We start from the raw sequence: 22,500 nt of genomic DNA, 5'->3' as shown, positions 1-22,500 counted from the left end.
CACCACCATCACCACCAACGCCATCCGGCCACGCTACCAAAGACGGTCACGGTACAAACACACATACACGAACACACCACCTCACGGAACATCACACGAACACATATAGCCACCACCATCACCATTACTACAGCATCACCATCACTGTCACCACCCACCACCACACAGCTTCACCCTCACTCCCAAACACCAAACTACTGGCGACCCTTGGCTTGGCTGTGGCTGGGTCGCCGTTGACCTCACCTCCCACTCACCCCCCACCTCCCACTGCGCCATCTCCATGCCCAGGACCACCTCCCTCCCCTGAACGTACCCCTACCAAGGCGCCCAGACCTCAGCCTACCTACCCACTCTCTAACCGCACACCGCCCCGCATGGTTCTCTTTCCTCACTCACTCACTCACTCACTCACAACCGCCTCTTACAGCCCTTCTGCATAGCCTCAAAGAAACGCAGTGTGAATTTTCCCCTTCAAGACATCTTCGTTCTCGCGAGATGTTTGTTTAGCCATAGGCATAATCAAAGAAAACGATCCCGAATGTCTTCTTCCTCCAGTTTTTAAGGTTGTACTTAGGTAAATAAAATAGAATAACAAGAATCACGTAGGTTTTCGAAATTTTTGTAATACAAGATCATAAGCCTTAAACAAAAAACTATTAACTATGAGGAGAATCAAATACAGAAATAAATAGATGAAAAGAGGAGGGACTGACAAGAGAAATATGACACTATAGGGAAATGGGACGAGGTGTGAGGATGAGTGGAGAGTAAAGCTTAGCAGGGCAGTGAGGGAGAGGGAAGATAATGAGCCAAGAGATGAGGAGAGACTGGTGAGAGAAGAATAAACATGAGAATAAGCAACAGTGGAACGGGGCATATCCTGCATTTAGCTTACGTCCACTTACTATCACGAGTAAACTATTCAACATACGAGTTTTAGAGTAGTGTTAGAAAATTAATGAAGTTACTTTCTGTGGAGTCTCCCTGCGTGTTTTCGGAAGCCATCACAGAAAACATCTAATAAGGGGAAGCTTACGTATTTGCGTTGCCGTGAAAAACTAAGAATGGTTTCCGTGCATCGGAGACGAGGAATACAAACCCTGCCGCACAGCACAGTTTATCCCTGCATAATTCATACAGTCCTCCGATTGTCAAGATGGGAGAAGAACCAAGATGCGCACAACTTTTATAATAATAGTAATAATAATAATAATAATAATAATAATAATAATAATAATAATAATAATAATAATATTATTATTATTATTATTATTATTATTATTATTGGGCAACTTGTTTGGAATTCTCATAACCTTTTTTTATCAGATTTCAACAACCCTCTTCTTGGGAACAGTCAGCCCGGCACCTTTATGACACTGGCCTTTAATTTTCAACACTGTAATTACGTTGTTACCAAGACATCCAATTCATACAGCACAGAACTGCATAGATAATATCTCGGGAATATATCGTGCGAATTAGGATCACGAAACGAAAAAGAAAAAATTTTAATAACCCCATGGAAAAGGAAAATGTCAATACGTTGGCAGTTTGTTAAGGTTACGTGACCTGTCAAAGCGCCGTCTGATGAACAGATGTAGCTACCATTAAATCGCGCTGGGCTGAAATTCATTGCCGACACAGCTCTACAACATTGCTAGCTCTATAAGGAAAGGCAACATTTGGGGATTATAAGCACAGAGAGGAAAATTAATGATGTAGAACATTAATGAATGAATTAATCAAACAACAGATGAATAAATATGACGTGAGGAGTTAAGGTAATACAGCAGTGGTGGGCAACGACTTCACAGATGTCTTTAACACGTAAAACAATAAAATTCACTAAGGATATTAACCACATCATTTACAAAATAGTATTCTGAATACATTAAAACTGTGACGCTGAGAAATATAAGCTAAAATTTGTCTCGCCAGAGCTTGCTTCTTTATCCTGCCAGTGTTTGTCAAGGAAAACTAGTCTTATATATACCTTATTTTGTGCATGTTTGGTGGTGCAAGTGACGCCCTGCGCTGCTGACACATTTATCAGCCGAGCGTACTCTATACTTGTCAAGTCCCTGTGGTGTCTTGCCGCACGATTTTGCCTTAGAGACCTTAAGTTTGTGTAGAGAACGGTAATTAAATCATAAGAAAAGGAAGACACCCAAGGATTGATAAGCTGCTGGAGCGTGAAGTGAAAAAATTACCCTTTTATCATTCACTACCAAGAAACTGAAGGAAGCACAGTACCACACCCCGATGTGTTGGGAGGTGTCATATATATATATATATATATATATATATATATATATATATATATATATATATATATATATATATACACTTGAAAAGGGGAATCTACTTCAAATTGTTGAAAACAAACATTGAAAAAAAAAAAAAAATCGCAAGCGGAGAAAAAACGTAAGGTTTTCAACTGTGCCGTAAGACTTGAAAATCATAGAAATTACGTAACGTAAGATTTCATATGGTAATCTCAGCATAGTTTTAACTCTTCTCCTTCCCGGATATCTACCGCACTAAATTTATCTAACAACGCCACACACACAATCTTGAAATGACTGTGAATACACATTTAAAATTAAAAACACAAAACAATGTCAATTAAGCAATACAGAAGACAACTTACTTATGAAGACATGCGCTGGTCAGGTGACTGGGATGTAGTTTCCACGCCTCGCCTTCCACCTCAAGCCTTCCTGATGAACAACACACAAGGCCATCCTGATGACTTATTACGTACACTGCGTCTTCTTCTTGTGACCTGTTCCGCTTTGTATGGCTTCTTAGCTCGTCCAATGGAAGCTAGAGAAAATATTAAGCTTCCTTCAAAGGTCAAACACTTACAGTATATATCACTACTTCACCAACCTGACGCCAACTAAGCAGTGAACACGTGCGTGATGTGCAATAAGAGATTAGTTGACAGTACGCATATAGGGACGGTCGCTAAATTTAATCACTTTCTTTTCCAGATTAACATTCTTATACAGCATATCAACCATCAAAACACAAAGATATATCTGAAAGTATTCCTATTAAAGTGATTAATATAGACCCATGGAAGAAATAATCATCTCAAGCTTGCCCAGGAAACAGTACAGGAGTAAAGATGATTCCAGTTGGTCCTGCTGGTGCCAATTCAAGGAAATAGGGTTGAAATATTAGCGATAAACAGTTTTTCGTTGTATTAATGTCATGTATATTTTCAGGCGTGTGGTAACAACGTAGACTACATTGCACATGATTATAAAATGTGTGTATAATGCATATACTGTAAAAAAAAATGGATGAAAAGTCAATAAAGGTACACAATAGACAAAAAACATTCGATAGAAAATTTAGATAGGCTACATCCTCGATTTGGATATTGATATGTAACTATATATATTTATTCAATACATAGCCAAAAGCATACTCTTATCCCTTCATAACATCCTAACATGAACAAGGATACACGTACACATTACCAATACCCCACATACTGCCACGGGTCAAAACATTACAACGCGAGTTCAGAAAAATGTAGTGATTATCGTGCACATGAACAGCCTTCTCTTGACTCCATGCTTATGTACAAATATTTCACGTCTTCATGGCACACACACACACACACACACACACACACACACACACACACACACACACACACTAAAGTAACTTCAACAATGCCTCAACAAACACTTTTCCTCTTTATAAACTACTATACTTTTCGTTTTAGAAGTCCAATCATCTCTTAACACTTCCAGTAATACCAACCCTCCCCACGCAGCCTACCTAATGACTGCGCTAATGCCCTAAGCACCACGTGTACGTACAAAAACTATTACACTATAAATATTAACAGTGTGGAGAATACAAGGAATAAGTAGGTCATAATATCTGGTACTAGTCTTGCCATATCAACGTTCATACTGAAAACGCTGAGAATCGTCCGTTTTCCTCATTTCGTCGTGTTTTCCCTAATTTTATTGAGTATTCCTTCGTCTGTTATAGTGTGGAGGGAGGTACACTCAATGGGCGAATCTGTAGTAAGGGCTGGTGACAGGAGAATGTCGCGGGGGCTCGGCGTGGTGGTGGGGCGGTTGCAGTCTCGCCTTCAACACTCTGGCCTTGACGCAGGAGTAGAGGGAGAACAGCATCGCCACTAGTAATACCGTCAGGAGCACACCAAACGCCAGGATCATCTTATAGGGCGTCACGCAGAACATGTTTTCATCACTAGGGAGGGAAAGGAGAAGCGAAATGTAGTGAAATAGTGAAATAGCTAATGACCAATGATACCTAAGCGACTGATGTTCCTTTTGTTCGGATGACCTGCAGCCTGCCCCTACCATTGCTTATTTCCTCACCACTTGGCTATTGCTTTCGCAGTGCAGAGGCATCATACTATACTTAGGAATTGTTTGTGTAATCTGCTGGTGAGACAGGAAAATCAGGGATGAAGAATAAGTATCGCAGGTGTTCTTATCATCCAGTGCATGTGATGAAAATTTAATGACACTTCTTTTGTGTGTCATGAAATTCAATAATAATAATAATAACAATAACAATAATAGTAACGATGATAATAATAATAATAATAATAATAATAATAATAATAATAATAATAATAACAATGATAATAATGATAATACAAACGACATTTCTTTATAACAATTAGGAAACTAATAAATCCGTTTTACTGTCGATTGACATAGCTAAGGTCTCGTTTCCTCTAGTTACCCACCACCACCACCACCACCTGGCTCTTACCACTTACACATCTATTTCTTATATTAAATCTTAATAAAAAAATAATATAATACGCTTTCTTCACATAGATGTATCATTCAACCCTGTAACTGCCGGACTCTCTTACCTAGATAATAAACATGAGGCGTATTTTTAATTCATTTAAGCTGTAAACTGCCTATATCTAACACACATCACCAGTCTCACCAATCCTTTCGTTATTTATAGTCTTCTGATAAACATGAGCTATATTTTCTCATCAACCTACTAACGTATTAGTAACTCGCACATCTTCCCTATCAGTGTCTATCACCAACATCAACATCACCTGTCACCTTGATAATCTCACCTGAAAAAGTTTACGGAATCCACAGCGGGGCCTCGGTCCGTCCGGTACTGCTTCACGAGGTTCGGTTGGCTCTCGATACCCGGGGCTCGAACCTCCACGGAATTGAAGACCTCCACCTTGTCCACGATTTTGTTGGTCAGCGCTCGGTTGTTGCCTCGCGGTGTCTGGAAGGAGCAAGCATGATTTGAATACAGTAACTACTATATACATATTGACGCGCCATGATGCAAGGACAGGGTTTAAATTATATGTTGAGGACTCAAACTTACTATACTGTTTATCTTCCCTTTTCTTAATCAATATTTGTTAATTGGATGTAAAGTGGATACTGTGTTCAATACATACACATCTATTCATCATCCTATCTTTCTTTCCATGTACTTTATTTTCTTTTTTTACGATCTATTTGTCTATATTTATCTATCTGTATATACATCTATCCATTCATTTATCTACGCACTTCAAACTACCTTTTTTTATTACATTTTTAATCGATTTATTTGTCTATATACCTATCTGTCTACATGATATAACAATTTATCCATGCATTCAAATACTACGTACTTCAAACTACCATTATAAACATACGCATATTCTTGTATATATCTAAATATAGAGGGAGAAACACTTTCGAGTAGGTGCAACACATTACTCGAGAAGGTTGAAATCTAGAGTATGTGTGCACACCTGTGGAGGAGACGTGACGAGGTCCTGCAGATCGTGAACAGGCTGGATACTACCCTGGCCACTCCCACCCATGCGCCGCCCGATACGGTTGCTAAGCCGCCCGCACACAGGCTGAAAACAAAGGTAAGTCATACACTGACACAAAGATTCCACTTCATAAATGCATGCCATCGACAGATGATGTTCCTTGAGTTTCCAAAGCCAAGTGCAATGCTTAGTTTAAGAATGGAATATGCTTTTGACGATCAATTTTCATATTCTCAATTATAGATATCTTCAAAATGATTAATGACCCGTATGATAACGAACATTCAAATGTGCTGAAGTGCCTAAATATTTTTTCAGCGATATATTTTGATATTTTAAGGCTAATCATCTTTAAAAATTATTCAAGAATAGTATGGTATACGTGTGATCAACTATCTACGTGTTAAATATACTTTTGGCGACCCATTTAGCATTAAGAAAATAAGTAATGACCATCAAAGTATCCACATTCCTACTTGATACTTTGCAGTGGTTCATGTAACAACGAGAGGGACACACCAGCTGACAGGCGCCCAGGCAGACCAGCACGGTGCAGCGCAGGTGTAGGTGGTCACGGTCTGGGAATTTAAACGCCTTGAATGACGCGTAGGCCACCTTGACGCCAGACCGTGGGTTGAACTTGATTCTGGGGAGCCAGGGTGAATATATTATATACACATATATATACACAAACATGTACTACATACATATACATACATTTAACCTGCAACTATTATTACTATCGGAAATAACTTCATTCTTGTCGTCATCGTCGTCGTCGTTGTTATTGTTTTAATTCATCTCTTTCTTTTTTTCCTCCTATTCCTGCTACAACTACTAATAATAATAACACTGCCACTACCAACACCACCACTACCACCACCTCTACTACTACTACTACTACTACTACTACAAACCACCACCATCTCTGCCACCACCACCACGACTCCTCACCTGAGCGGAGGCATGATCTCGTCGTCCACAGAGCAGCCGTTTTCGTCGATCAGCTCCTGGCTCTGGTCGTCTGAGCCGTCGTGGGCGAGGCAGGAGGTGATGCGGGTGTCCAGGCCCTTAGTCTGGCGCACCTTGAGCACCATGGTTGTGTCGTCACCCACCAGCAGGTGCTCCAACACGGGTTTGCCTGCGCCACAACACAACTGGTTATTTGTGGAGTCTCTCTCTCTCTCTCTCTCTCTCTCTCTCTCTCTCTCTCTCTCTCTCTCTCTCTCTCTCTCTCTCTCTCTATATATATATATATATATATATATATATATATATATATATATATATATATATATATATATATATATATATATATATATATATACTTGCTGTGTATTGAAAAAAAAAGAACTAAAAACCAAACAGGTAAAAAGGGAAGAAAAACAGTAAAACTTCTCGCTTCAAAAAGAAAGCCACTCACCGTCCATGGATGTGCCCTCCACGATGTCCATCCAACATGACACAGGTTCAGAGTTGCCTCCGTCCGCTTGCCTTCTGTGAGAGTAGTGAGAGACGTGTCACTGTTGAGGCTCTTCATGCATATCATTAGGAAGAAAAAAAAAAAAAAACGTTTAAATTCTCTTCAACCTCCGCAGCGGAAGACATGATTGACTTGCACATTTGTGAATAGGAAAGAAAGATCTACTCCATCGGTTAGATTCAAGTTCAAGTTCTTTTTCTTGGATAAGGGAAGAAAGCAAAATTGCAATTATACATTATTTACGGAAAAGAAGATGGAAAATGCGATTTCACTAATTCAAATGCAGGAGGATATGTGGCTGGCAAATTTGTACGAGAGAGAGAGAGAGAGAGAGAGAGAGAGAGAGAGAGAGAGAGAGAGAGAGAGAGAAATAAACAAACAAGGTACCATCGATTCGGACCCAGAAGTAAACACTGTATACGTAACAACACAAAGCAAGGCCAATCTGTCAACTCACGCCACATGAGGAGCTCTTTGGGGGCCTCCAGGGGCAGCCAGTCCCTCATCGCGTCCTGCTCTTGTGCCCGACTCCTTGATGAGGCTTTGCGACGAAGAGACACAAGCCGACGGAACTTTGAACTCTCGCTATCACTGACATCTGTGCGGTTGACGGGTGATGACGTGGAGGACGAGGAAGAGGAGGAAGACTTGCTACCAGAGGGACCCGCGGCGAGGACCAGCGTGGCAATGGAGTTGTTTTCAGTATTGAGGACGTCTTTGTGCCTGACGGGGGTGTTGTCGCCAGAGTCTTCGTTGATCACGTTCATCTGTAAGGCAGCGGGTGGTGGTGGTGGTGGTGGTGGTGCTTGGTTAGTTAGTTAGTTAAGGTTAGGTTAGGTTATATATGGTTTGATATTTAGTTAGTTGTTTAGTTTATGAGAGAGAGAGAGAGAGAGAGAGAGAGAGAGAGAGAGAGAGAGAGAGAGAGAGAGAGAGAGAGAGAGAGAAATGCAAAAGGAGAAGGAAAAGGAACAGGAATAGGAGACGAAGAAGAAAAAAAAGAAAAAAGTACAGTTCACCACTCATTGTCATCTCAAAAAAAAAAAGAATAAAAAAAAAAAAAAAATAAATAAATAAACATGTTCCCTTCGTGTTCTGACCTGAGCATGGGCCTTGAGCTCCCCTGCCGGCCTCTCCAACTTGCATCTCACGTACACCTGCTCGTCAATCACCTGCTGCACCCACTTGTCGAACTGGATGTACACTAGCAGCTCGTAGGTGTGGTGGCCGAACTGTGGAGGAAGGTCGTGAAGGCTTATGAGTGGCGAGGGATGAGGAGGAACCTTCGTCTTCATTGTCTTGGGTGTGTTCGTAGTATATTGAGTGTAGCATGATAGATAAAGGTTAATGTGTCAGCTGGTCTTTGTTTTTTCTTTGTGTTTCTTTGTTTAGCTGAGATTGTTTGTGTGTCAAGGAAGAGTGTACGTAGTGGTCTGTATATCTTTGTTGTTATTCATCTGATTTTGAGGATAACTGAGAATTGAGTATTTTCGTGTATGTTGAAATGTTTATCTATTTAAATTTCTTACTTACTTGGTTTTAGTATGGGAGGCTTTTGTCTGTGATAAAAAGTACAAATGTCGTAGTGATGGTGCCAGTCATTATCATAATTATTATCATTATTATCATTATTATAATCATTTTTATTATAATTATTATTAACATTATTATTATTGTTATCACTTGTCATAAAGGTTCCTATTAATATTTAGGTGCTACTTCTACTATTACTACTACTACTTATTATAACGTCACCTCCGGCCCTCACCTCGTCGTCGATAACCTTGACGCCACACTTCTGGGCGGACACCACGAGGGAGGTGGTGGTGTTGCCCTGGCCAACCTCCCGGCAGCTGTTGGGATACCCGCGGGCGTAAACCGACCCGAAGAAGGCCTCCTCGGTGCTCACGTCCACTGTCAGGGAGCCGCGGGAACACCTGCTCGACACACCTGTTGGGAAGTCACGCATTTTTGTTTACTATCTACGTATTAGATATTTACTGACTATTTTTCTTTTTTTTTTTTTACTCTTTTTGACACTAACTTTTCTTTCAAGTCTTCTTTTCCGGTTTTCTTTCTTTTTTTTGTATCTTCTCAACATTTTTGCTTCCCCACTTTTCTTCTTTATCTCTCTCTCTCTCTCTCTCTCTCTCTCTCTCTTATACTTACCTACGAACTTATTGGAGAGTGAAGCTTTGATGGGCGGCTCTCGGTGATGCCCCAGCGCCGCCACGCCCTCAACCTGCGGAAGAGGAGAGAGGGCGTTATGGAGTTACAACCTCCTTCACCCCGAGCCATTCCGATCACTGCTTCCTCAGGGCAGTGACTCAAGATTTCTTCGTCTGCCGAGTTCCCACGATCTACATGTGGCTTTATGACTTGACTATGACACACACGGGAGGAAATTCATCTCTCTCTCTCTCTCTCTCTTGTGTGTATGTGTGTGTGTATGTCAGTGTGTGTGTGTGTGTGTGTGTGTGTGTGTGTGTGTGTGTGTGTGTGTGTGTGTGTGTGTTTCAGGGGGAAGATCTGGCTCATATTTGTTTGTTTGTATATGTCTGTATGTTCGTCTACCTATTTGTCTGTCTGTATCTCCGTCTGCCTGTCTGTCTATCTGGCTTCATTCATTGTACGTGTATAGGCACATAGGCACGTAAATACATACATTCATCTTCACCTCAGTCTCCTTCCGTCCTGCGCCTTATGACGTCATCGGTGGGCGCCTTGCATCATTCACACACTCAACGGTCCCCAGCATTACGGCATCAGCATCACTCACTCACTCACTCACTCAACTCGCTCACTTACTCACTCACTCACTCACTCACTCAGCACCATAACACCACCACCACTCACTCAAGCCTTCCAGTACCACAACGCCACCAGCATCACTCATTAACTCACTCATTCACCACCACAACCCCAATATCACTCACTCACTCACACAGCACCACAGCGCCACCATTATGTATTCACTCACTCAGTTCTCCAGCACCACAGCACCAGCACCACTCACCACTAGCATAAGCACAGTCACCATCACAACCACCACCGCCGCCACCGCCATCTGCCCCACGCCGCCAGCCATCAACTCGCGTCCTGGAAGATAAGTAAAGAATGAAATGAATATGGCGATAGTGATAACGATAACAAGAATACTACTAATAATGACACAACAACAGTGAATAAGTGAATCAGTGAATAAAAGTAACAATGATGATAAAATAATTGTGAGCTCCGAGACGTGGCAGTAAATTACCTCATTTCATTAAAGTCGACGCGTTATACAGTGACTATCATTCCATTCATTTATGCTTCTTTTGTATCATAGCCCCTGTACTCTGCCTCTTGTCTTTATTAACTGCATAATATTTGTCGGCTTATTCTGTTCATTCCGAGAGTAAGCTTGCATTTTCTAATTAATTTTTCGTGTATTTCACCATTCCTCATTTTCTTTTTATATAAACTTGAATAACACGCAATACCTTAACATCCGAACTATTTTGTAATACATTTCTCTTAGCTTAAAATCTCCAATGTTTCCGTGCTAAACTTGTCGTTTTTTGCAGACTTCCTTTAACAATCTCCTCTGTTACCTCTCTTCATCCAGTCCTTCTGTCCTGCACAACTCGAGGAATGCTAATTTTAAGAAACACTAATGAAACGCGTAACAGGAAAAGAAGGTGCAACGCTGTGACGTCAGAAGGCAGGGTGCGTTGTGATGCCGGCCCCATTCCTGCTACTGAGAGTCACTGGCTGCGCGGTCATCATCTTCAGGAAATAGCGATGCTGCAGCGGGAGGAGGAGGAGGAGGAGGAGGAGGAGGAGGACGAGGTCTCACTGCGTAGGTGTGAGAGGAACAGGGGGTGAAAGGGAGGGAAGGAGGCAAGTCACTGAATGAAACACGTGGGTGGTGTAGTGGTGGTACTGGTGGTGGTGGTGGTGGTGGTGCTAGTAGTACTCTCCCTTCCCCTTCTCCTCCTCCTCCCTCCTCCTCCTCCTCCTCCTCCTCCTCCTCCTCCTCCTCCTCCTCCTCCTTCTACCACCTCCGCCTCTCCTCTCTGCCCCTTTCTCGAGTCACGGTCAACGAACGCACCGCTACTCTGCAAATAATGTTTTCACTTCTATTCTTACCTTCCTGTGTGTGTGTGTGTGTAGGTGGGTGTGGGGGTGTGTATGTGTGTATGTGTGTGTGTGTATGTGTGTGTGTGTGTGTGTGTGTGTGTGTGTGTGTGTGTGTGTGTGTTCAACGATGATGAACAACAACAACACAACTTTCTTTCTTTCTGTCTCTCTTTTATCGATGTCACCCTTCTGCTGGAGCTCCAAATTCTATGAACCAATGTTACAACGAATCGAGACATTCACTCACGAAACGGAAAATGAAGAACAAACGATAACGAATAATAAGGAGGATACGAGAGGAACAGCCACCACCGACCCGAGAAGTGAAGTATTGGATGGGAGAGAGGGAAAGAGGTCACGAGGAACAGTTAGGAATGTCCCTACAAGTTGACAAGATTCCAATAACTTTTCCTGGTGAGCCGCATCACCATCCCAACAACATATCTGAATGTAATAAGTTGACTACCCCAGTGGCACGTGAGTTACAACACTTTGATTCTCTCTGGATTCTTTCTTGCTCTCGCCAAACACCTCCAGACCATGAAAAGAATAAAAATTAAATAAATAGACAAATAATGACACGGTAAATTTGAGCGCCGACGAGAGAGAGAGAGAGAGAGAGAGAGAGAGAGAGAGAGAGAGAGAGAGAGAGCTATATACCTACATGTGGAACGAAGCAAGGCCAGGTAAAGATAAATACTCGTAATGTGTATCAGTAAAGTGCGTCCCTTAGCTATAGAGTGGAGGCAAAATGGCTGTCATTACACTACCTGAGAAAGTCCACAACCACAGACCGACTATCTCCATGCACCACCACCACCACCACCACCACCACCTCCTCTTCCTCCTCCTCCTCCTCCTCCTTGTTTGCGTTCTGCAGCAGCCACCATCAGGAATTCTGCTCATCTGCGGGTCTGTGGGTGGATGGTCAACGGTGGTCACTGGGTCGCCCTCTCTCTCTCTCTCTCTCTCTCTCTCTCTTTCTGGCAGCGCATTGTTGTGATTTTATCTCTCTCATCGCTATTTGCCGCACCTTTCCTTAATCACTCGCCACTCTGCGCCATTTCTTCTTCTTTAAGCATTATATTAGGTAGAAATTGCAATGTTATCCTTTGAATCAACTTTCTTACTTGTAGACACCTGAACTGAGTTTTTTCATCATTTTTTTTATTTATTATTTTTTTCTTTAGTGTTGTGAATTGTATATCGCAGAGAAAGAGTCAATGGTGAGTGAAAAATGAAGATCCACTTTTCATTCTTCAGTTGTATAAGATGCTGAGATTACTTTAGAATATCTTAAGCGTATATGTAAGTGTCTATATGTTTACCGTATCTAAACGATAAACTTTAAAAATATAACTGAAGAATAATCGTAACTGCACCAATAAGAAATGTTCAAAAGTACATAAAGATCTTCACTAATATGAATCTAACCTAACATCATCATTTGTATCTTAGGAAAATAGTACGATTCATCACCACTTGGAGTAAATTCATCTGTCGGCTGTCCGTCTAATCCAGACCACCCAAACCAAACTTCCTGTCTCATCTCTCCATCTAGGTTTCTGCTTGCCTTGCCGTCTTTTATCGTTCTCAGGTTGTGTTTTTATGTTATTTTCACCGTGGATTTGTTATCTATTATTTGCCCGTGGCCATATTTCCTTTACTTACATTCATTTCATCTAGTATCATTTCACTTTATTATTTCATCATTAATTTTTGTGGTGCGTTGAGGTTTAATCAGAAAACAAGCAAAGTTATTTCTTCTTTTTTTTCTTTTAAGTTAGCGTGACGTCACATATTAGAGTCAGTCGATGGTAAAGTTTTGTGTGTGTGTGTGTGTGTGTGTGTGTGTGTGTGTGTGTGTGTGTGTGTGTGTGTGTGTGTGTGTGTGTGTGTGTAAGTGCATGTCTTTCTTTCCCTACTCATCCTAGCACACATCAGCAATTTTTGAGTTTGTATTACGTGGTATTTTCTCCATATCCTCCACTTCCTTGTTGACAAAAAGCCTGCAGGGATCTTAACCTTTCAAGCTGCTCACGATTTTACTTCCTGCATCACACCAGAACGTGAATATTTGTTGGGCGCTGAATTATAACAAAACGAAGCAGAAGAAGAAAAAAAAAACACACACACACACACACACACACACACAGAGAGAGAGAGGCGATAAAGAGGAAAAATGTATAGTTTCAAGCAAATCCGAATAAATATAGATGCAAAAACGGGAATATACGTTGCATATAAACCCTGTATATAAAAAAAGGAATGAATAGATAAATAAATAAATAAATGAACAAATAAACAAATCTAAAAACAAATAAAAACAATTAAAATGAATACTGGTAAATAGTGAACCAGCATCCTTCACCTTCCATTTCATTTCATCCTAACCATTTATTCTAATTCTGGATAATCCTTTTGGCTCTACTCTTTCGGGATGGGAACCTTTAATCCCTTCTCCCTGCTTTTTTTTTTTTTTTTTAACCAAGAACACACATCAATGAAATAAGACAAACACATCATTCATACTTATATCCTTCTTTTAAAAAACTTCATTAATTCTGGATAATCCTTATTGGCTCAAATCTTTTTCCAGGCTCTTTGTAGCCTAGAATCTAACAATCATGAAACAGACCAGTCATTCTTACTTATCCCTCTCAAGACTTTTCATTCATTTTCGATATTTTTTTTTTTTTTGACTCTATACTATTCGGGAACTGGAACCTTCAATCTCTTTTCCCATATAACCGCATATCCACAAGATAGGCAAACACTCATTCTTACTCATCTCTACCTCCTCCCATCCACACATATTAACAAATCATTTCATCTACGAGGCACATGAGGCACCGTGACAACTTTCCATTTATCCCCGAAACCGAGGCGACACTGACGGTCGTGTTGTGGGTCCCGTGGTGGTGATGCGAGTGGCGGGGTGTCACGAGAAGTGTTGGGGGCGGTGGTCATGGCCGGCGTGGTTGTTCGAATACAAACGAGCGCTTTAATTGCACGTGAGGACTGAATGACGAGTGGGAATGGAAGGTGAATGGTGAAGGGTTGGACGTGTGTAGCTTGTTGCTGTTCTAAAAGTTATGAAGAAAGAAAGAGGTTTTTATTTTTGCACGGTAGTAGATTCTGATCTGCAAATTCTGTGTACTGTACTGTACGAGAGAGAGAGAGAGAGAGAGAGAGAGAGAGAGAGAGAGAGAGAGAGAGAGAGAGAATTTTACTCCTAGCCTACTTCTGAAGTAATAGATAACAGACATTAAAAATTCGGAGATAATTCAAAACACAGTGCATATCTCTTCCCATTCCCCACCCATGCACTCACTACTCGAAAGAAAAAAGTAAATAAATAGAAAGGATACCTCTGATATGCGTAAAATTCAACACAATCAGTATCACAAAACTACTTAAAATAAGTGCTTAGTTTATCTGATACAGATGAAAACATTCTGGCGTATGCATAGAAGAAAAAAATGGACTTGTCTTCTTGCACGTCTTCTTGCGGAATTTTAATGGTCGTGTCTCTGATCCGTGAGAGGAGGAGGAGGAAGCTGAGGTGTCTGTCTCGCCTGCTTGTGACACATCTGGCGTGATATCCACCGCTAAACCTCCTCGGGCCCGTTACTCTCCGCGTGCTGGAGTGAGGAAAGGAGGAGCAGAGCGAGGAGTAAGGATAGCAAGCACGCCATGGGAGGCAATGACAGTCACAGGATCCTGCCATCAGCTCATCCTTCTTCCTGGTTCATGCTTCGAGACAGGAATCACATTCTCAGTCGTTCTGCCGTCATATGCCGTCTATCTTTACCGCTCTGGTAAAATTCCATCTTAATAAGAGTGACGTAGGCAAAATTTTCATGGTCAGTATAATCAGGACGAGACATGAAACAATGAGTTTAAGTTTGATAAAGTTATATAGAAAGATTATATATATATATATATATATATATATATATATATATATATATATATATATATATATATATATATATATATATATATATATATATATATATATATATATATATATATATATATATATATATATATATATATATATATATGGAGGAATTCGTTGTCAATTCACATTGGTAGATGAATGAAATGGACTCCATAACAAGGTTGTTAATGTTAGGTCATTGTGGAATTCTAAAACATGATTGGATAAATTTATGGATGAGGATGAGAGAAGTAGGCAGGTTTCATGCAGATATTGGAACACGTAGGCCCAATGGCTTCTTGCTGCTTCCCTTACTTTCTCATGTTCTTATTCGGAGTTTCCTTAATGGTCAACACGGACATTTAGACACAAAAAGAGAAAATTTCAGGTTAATGTTGCCTTTTCCAGCCCATAAAACTGTTTAAAAGGATGTGGCGTTAAGATAAGTAATTGTGGCAAAGGCTTCCTAATAGTGAAAAGATACATAGACTTTGGTTAAAATTCTCGGGATATCAAAATTTTCATTGGGTTTTATTCCAGCGACAATAAAAAGAATTTGTACACCATCAGTGAGGAAAAAGATATGTGAGAAGCTGACTAAAGATCTTTATAACTTACAGAAATAGTCCTAATGAAAGAACAAAGCCTTATCAAAATACACTTTAGCTCCCTGGTGACCGCTCCCCTAACACCAGTACGCTCTGGATGCGCCAGGGTGGGGTGGAAGGCCCCAGTCACGTGAGACAGTCCCGCTGGAGCAAAGAGCAAGAAGTGTTGTTTTTCGGAGTCGTCTTGATAACGCGGCGTGAAGGAGGCAGACCGAGCGGGGCGAGGCGTGTAGCTATTATTGGCGTAGTGCTGAACACACACACACACACACACACACACACACCAAACAAGGAACATCCGTGACTTTCAAAATACGAACCTTCAGTCCGAACATTCTGCTCTCTCACCATAACTATTTTCAAATGCCAGTGAGATGATAAGTCGTGTTTCCATGTGTGTTCTTTCTATTGATGGTGTAGAATTCTTGTTAAAGTACCATTCGAATCGTGAAAACATCCTCTAAAATCCAACTGGTCTGTTAAATGCAAAAGTAAGATGTAGAATATTAAGGGATTTATAGTGCTAAGTTGGAGACAAGACAAATGAGCTTAGTTGAAATTCTGGGTTAATACAAGATGAAACACGCATACACACTGCACGCGCACACACACACACACACACACACACACACACACACACACACACACACACACACAAACATAACAGGATGTGCATGTATATACACGCTGATACTCATACAAGTATTTAAACATGATAAAAAAGGGAGCACAAACAAGCAGTAGCTATACACCAACAAACGTCATTCAAACACATACGTAACGAAACCCGTTCATATACAAGCACACGATAAACGCGAACGATGCACGTACGTAACACACACACACACACACACACACACACACACACACACACACACACACACACACACACACACACACACACACACACAGTCCGGTAGCTCAGTGGTTAGAGCGCTGGCTTCACAAGCCAGAGGACCGGGGTTCGATTCCCCGGCCGGGTGGAGATATTTGGGTGTGTCTCCTTTCACGTGTAGTCCCTGTTCACCTAGCAGTGAGTAGGTACGGGATGTAAATCGAGGAGTTGTGACCTTGTTGTCCCGGTGTGTGGTGTGTGCCTGGTCTCAGGCCTATCCGAAGATCGGAAATAATGAGCTCTAAGCTCGTTCCGTAGGGTAACGTCTGGCTGTCTCGTCAGAGACTGCAGCAGATCAAACAAACAGTGAAACACACACACACGCACACACACACATGCACACAAACACTAGGAAGAAAACGGGCTTCCTTCAATGGCTTGGTCTCGGCCACAAGAACTCGGTCAGCGTGATGTGGCTCGCGACGTTCCCTCCACAAACAAACTAACTAACGGTAAACATTTATCCATGCTTGGTCACCTAAATCTGGAAATTGGCTTAAAGTTTGCGATCCTCGGGGGAAAACTCATCTCCAGCCACTGCCTCCGCCCCGGGCTTGGTCTATTTAAGAAATTTCCATATTGAAGTGCGTCGCGTCGCAGATTGGTGGATAGGGGATTCCTAAGGGCAAATTTTCACAGTTAGGTGTAATATTCTTGAGTGGTGAGGTAATGCAGTCATCAATAAATCTTTCTGCAAATTTTTCCGTAGTGTGGGTGTTACGTGCATCACAAAGCTCATCAGTACACACGCGCTGATCCTTCAATTACATGATTAAGGTTTCGGAGATCCACGATCGGTCCGCGGCACAAGTACCGAACTGTGACATTACTCCAAATCTTGCGACAAAGAGCCCCTGCTACACAGTAACATACATGCGTTGTAATCCGAACTGATTCACAAGATTCCATAGAAAAGACTGTCTCATTCTATTACACAGTAGATATACAGGGAAGGGCATCTCCGTATTGTTTGATTCCTTAGCGTGTACCCTATAAATTTTGCTGGTTGAAAAAGTAATTACGCACACCTCTTATCACCTGACGGGCGAGTTGGTGGCCCATGGACAAGGGGCATCTGTTTATTTGTGAATCTTAACTATTACAGTAATGTCATCCTTACGTTCACACTCATATTTAATTGAATATTTTTTGTCACGTCCCTTTAATCAGCCTACAAATTCTGGCCTGCTGACTTTCTTGTGTTCCAGCGTCCGGCAATACAGTTCTCGGTCTGGGATCACCGCCAGGCCGGAACGCATAGCCTGAACGCTTCACCGCAACGCCATGAGGAAAGAAATGACCGCTGTCGCCACGGTCAGCGCATGTGTGGGCGACGCCTACGCACTGCTGGTAGGCGAGATGCGGTGCGTGACGCTGACGAAGGAACTCGACCCCCTGAAGGGACGACCTGGACTGATGACATGACCATGAAATATATATAATATATAATCAAAGTGAGTCCTTAAGTGTGAATACGTTACTAATTGGACTTCGATTTTACTCATGAATGATTACATAATGACATGATGCTTGTTATTTAACGTAGTTCTTAACGACTTCACTGACCAATTCTAAAATCACAAGTTAAAAGGTCTACTGTATACACTTGATTATTCCCTTTCTTAGTTGTTGCCTTATTAATGATTTTTCAAACTTGCATTACGCAGAGGACTTTAACACGCCTAAGAAGGCAGCATCAAAGCGTGAAAACTAAAAAAAATTAAGCACTGTGCTACAGACATTGCATCTTGAGAGACAGGCTAAGGTGACGACCAGAGCGGAAGCAGTGAAACAGTGTGCCCATGTAGAAGCGAGACGGAAAGGGAGGAGGTATGTGGTTAAACTTGAGGTTACGAGGCCGACATTGCATAGCGGAGTGACAAAGGCAGACTCCTCTCCTACATGACGATCTGTCGCACACCATCAACCACTGGGGAAGGGAAGATGTCCGTGGAGGGTGACCGAGAGAGGCGCGGCACGAACGGTACACACAGCAAGAGGGAGGATGTCACGCGGCCCCACCAGGAGCGTCACGCCCTCCACACCCACACCACCACCAGCCACATCTACCACACTCACATAGCGCTCCCTTAACAGGGTGCTAATATTGATGTATTGTACAGGATATGTACTGCTGTCACATACCCAACATAAGGAAACCCGAGAAATTAAATCAAGATGTAGAGGTGAAGGAGGTTGTTTTTACATTAACACACAACATCAAGACTTTATGAAGGTTGAAGTATGAAAAACAAAGAAACAAGCATACGAGAGAATGAAAAAAAAAAAATAATAATAATAAACCGAATGTAGAAGTGAGTTAAATGTTATATCTAATACTTGAACACATGTATGGGTGGATGGATGGACAGGGAAGAAGGGGAAGAGATCACACTGAAAAAAAAATGTATAAAAATGTTACTTGTGTATGAAAGTGGCGATGAAAACCAGTGAAGAATCAAATCCTTGTGACGTATAACAGAACCGAGGAAAGTCAGTGAGATATCAAAATTAAACAATTCTCCTGGCGTATAAGACTGACAGGGAAGGTAATGCGCTGAGTCTTCCCCGCGCATACACACTTCCCGTTACCTGTAATAATGCTGAGTTCTGCGGCTGGATCTAATCACTGGGCGACCGGACGTGAGCGGGAGGGACGGAGGAACGAAGGAAGCAGCCGTGGGAGAGGAGGAGGTAAAGAGCTTCTCAGGAAAACATCCGCAAGAAGTGTTACGCGCATCATTACCGCCGAGACAAAACTGTTATCATCTGGGAGACGTCTGGGATTACGTGCAGTATAACAGCTTTTTGTTGGTGTGTCTTTGAAAGTTAACTGTTTCAGGAGTAGAGAGAGAGAGAGAGAGAGAGAGAGAGAGAGAGAGAGAGAGAGAGAGAGAGAGAGAGAATATATCAATCACGTAGTCATTTCCAGAATACATGTAGGAAATTATCATGGTTTTCGTGTCATTCATCTCGTCGGCTCGTCTCAGAGGTTGAGGTGCGTGAGTTAGCTACGAGCACAAGAATTCGTACTGTATCTCCGGCAGCCAGTACGTGAGAGGAGTCGGAGAGGGATTGGAGAGAAGGAGTGAGTGCGTGACTGCCGCTAGTTGTGCACACGCAACACACCGGGTTACGTCAATTTCCTAATATTTTTCATAACTGGGATTCGCTCCACTTGACCTATCACTGAATTGCGTTAGCTCATAGGGAATTAACACTTCCTCTCTCTCTCTCTCTCTCCAGCAAAATTTCCTTCTCTTTCAGCCGTAAGGTGTTGGCGTCACGTTTTAGTCCCCTCTCCCCCCTTGTTTGTGTCCCTTGCATCTTCCTTTGTTGACTCCCATCCCTCCATCTTTTGCAGTTGTGCCGCTATTCCATCCATTAATCTCACTTTCCATCTTCCCCTCGACCTGCTTCTCTCTACCAGCAGGGAACGGAACCAAATGACTCCGTTGTTGCGGTGCCTTATAGAACAATCAATCAGTCAATTATCCAACACAAACACACCCCATCAGTCTCGCCTCGCCTCATCACACTCCCGCAACAGACTCTTCGTTACGGATCCACTTTCTCCAGGAAGTCTCTATGATATCTGGTGATAATGGACAGGTGTGTAAACTTTTATGACAGGTGGTGTAACTGATGAGTTCTTCCGGAGAGTTTGCTGTTGCCAGTCAGCGAAGCCATGAGCACTTTGACGAGACCATCGCGGAAGTTTAAAATTAATTATAGTTCTTCGTTGGTTTCTTGTGGCAGTACTGACGTGTCGGGCGAAAAGAAAGGCGGGTTTATGATAGATAAGACACGGAGAGCTTTATGAGTAAGAGTAATTATGTCCAATGATCATAGATAAAGTAGGACAGTAGAATAAACAATACAGTAAACAGGGCATGGCAATAAAATCAAGTAAAATAAGCAGTAACAAGCCAACCGTGACAATAAAAATCAAGCAAAATAAACAATAACTTACGAAGCATGACGGGAAATAATTAAGCCAACTAAACTACATCACACAAAACATGAAGAAATACAGCTATCATAATTATTTTACCAAAGCACCGATCAACAAGTAATGCGATGACTTCAACCGCCACACTACTTAACCTAATTCCTCCCCTGTCATCTGAAGGAACCGAATGAATGGCATTTTCCGGTCTGGTCAAGTGTTAAGAGTGGAAACAGTTGAGCGGCATGTCTTCCTTCCGGCGGTCACTCAGCCTTCCCTCTGGCCGCCCGTGTGCAGCCCGCCACGGCGATAACGGTTCCTCCTTACAAGTTGCCTTCGACCTCCTTCAACTAAAACCTCATGAAAATATTACTTGACACAGATAAAATCCTTAGTCCTTACAGCCATTTTAGATGAGATAATGGTGTTATGTATGACATAGAATGATAAACATTCTCGTATGTAATAAAGGTATTGTCTATTGGGAGAAAATCCAAGTTGGCATCTTTAGCGCTCCCATGAAGGCAAGAAAACAGCACAGCGGGGTTTCTGGGATGAGGTAGTAGGGGGAGGGTGAACAAGGGGGCGGTGGGACGGTAGGCATAACTGTCAACACTAAGTTAATAACATTTCCAGCCGCAATACAGTAAGAACCATTGAATTATTACACGAGACAAGTTCATAAATAGTTAAAGACAACGATTTTTATGTCCCGACACGTATGATTGTTTGATTGCAGTGATGAAAAATATGATTAGGAACAGGGAGAATTATATTGAAAATGAACTACATAGCTGAAAACAAACCATAAAATTCAACAAATAAGCAAGGATAAGATGTGAATGGTAGACAAGGATCTAGCGCCTTGGTCTATAGTCTCGGGATGCTACGAAGACCAGCTATATACCTGATGCACTGCTTCCTCCTCACTGGACACAAATTGGTGGTTTCTGCATGAGTGACGTTCTACTTACATATATATCTAACGCAACCCAATTATGGTCTCGATGATGCAAACTTAAAGAGAGAGCTTTGTCATTGCGTTAATTACTAGTGTCTCGACAAATTTCACTAAATTATCCAGTAAGTTAAGCATGGCTAAGCATAAAATTCGTCTGTCAAAAGAAAAAATAATCCACTACCATTTATCGAAAAAAAAAAAAAAGTTTAATGTGTTCTTAAAGCAATGAATGTTTCAGTATCTATATTCCATGCTTGTTGTTCATTACCACTGTAATATATGTTCTGTACAAGAAAACATATTAGTGTATGCTCTGCTTTAATAACAATAGGTACGTCTAAAACACTCAAACCATCATTCCCTCTCATCACTCAAAACACATCGCATGAAAAGAAAACACACAAGAACAACTCCAATTATCTATATACACGCCTTGAGCACCTCAATATCAGCCCCACCAAGACACTATGACCTTCAACAACTCATTAATTAAAAAAAAAAACCTTGAGCAAGCAACCCTCCTCCCACCCGGTTCACTGTACTTTACCTTTGCCTGGGCCGCCGACAGGTGTTCCAGGGTACAGGTAAACTGCAATACCATGTAAACTCCAATGGGTTATTTGATGCGAATATACTAGTAACAAATTCTTGATGTATGACACAAGATGCCGGTGATGTTTTCAATTCCTAACAACACCAAGAGTTAGCACACTAT

The 22,500-nt window shown here is 41.6% G+C and overlaps 1 protein-coding gene across 1 annotated transcript in view; it reads right to left on the bottom strand.

Moving 5' to 3' along the window:
- Positions 1-3,199: 3,199 nt before the first annotated feature.
- LOC123498859 overlaps positions 3,200-22,500 on the bottom strand; it is a 19,382-nt gene continuing 81 nt past the window's right edge. Inside the window, exons 1-12 of the mRNA XM_045246337.1 lie at positions 22,333-22,500; positions 10,318-10,400; positions 9,471-9,543; positions 9,070-9,251; positions 8,402-8,533; positions 7,755-8,068; positions 7,242-7,312; positions 6,773-6,959; positions 6,338-6,464; positions 5,792-5,902; positions 5,105-5,268; positions 3,200-4,242 (exon numbers count right to left, since the gene is read on the bottom strand). The exon at positions 22,333-22,500 is cut by the window's right edge and continues 81 nt beyond it. Of these exons, the coding sequence (XP_045102272.1) occupies positions 4,035-4,242; positions 5,105-5,268; positions 5,792-5,902; positions 6,338-6,464; positions 6,773-6,959; positions 7,242-7,312; positions 7,755-8,068; positions 8,402-8,533; positions 9,070-9,251; positions 9,471-9,543; positions 10,318-10,389 (1,641 nt within the window). The 5' untranslated portion in view covers positions 10,390-10,400; positions 22,333-22,500 and the 3' untranslated portion in view covers positions 3,200-4,034. The remainder of the gene's footprint in view (positions 4,243-5,104; positions 5,269-5,791; positions 5,903-6,337; positions 6,465-6,772; positions 6,960-7,241; positions 7,313-7,754; positions 8,069-8,401; positions 8,534-9,069; positions 9,252-9,470; positions 9,544-10,317; positions 10,401-22,332) is intronic.

This window comes from Portunus trituberculatus, chromosome 48, assembly GCF_017591435.1.
Source record: "Portunus trituberculatus isolate SZX2019 chromosome 48, ASM1759143v1, whole genome shotgun sequence".
Taxonomy (NCBI): Eukaryota; Metazoa; Arthropoda; class Malacostraca; order Decapoda; family Portunidae; genus Portunus; species Portunus trituberculatus.
Note: the sequence above shows the minus strand (reverse complement) of the source record. Positions and strands in the feature narration are given on the sequence as shown.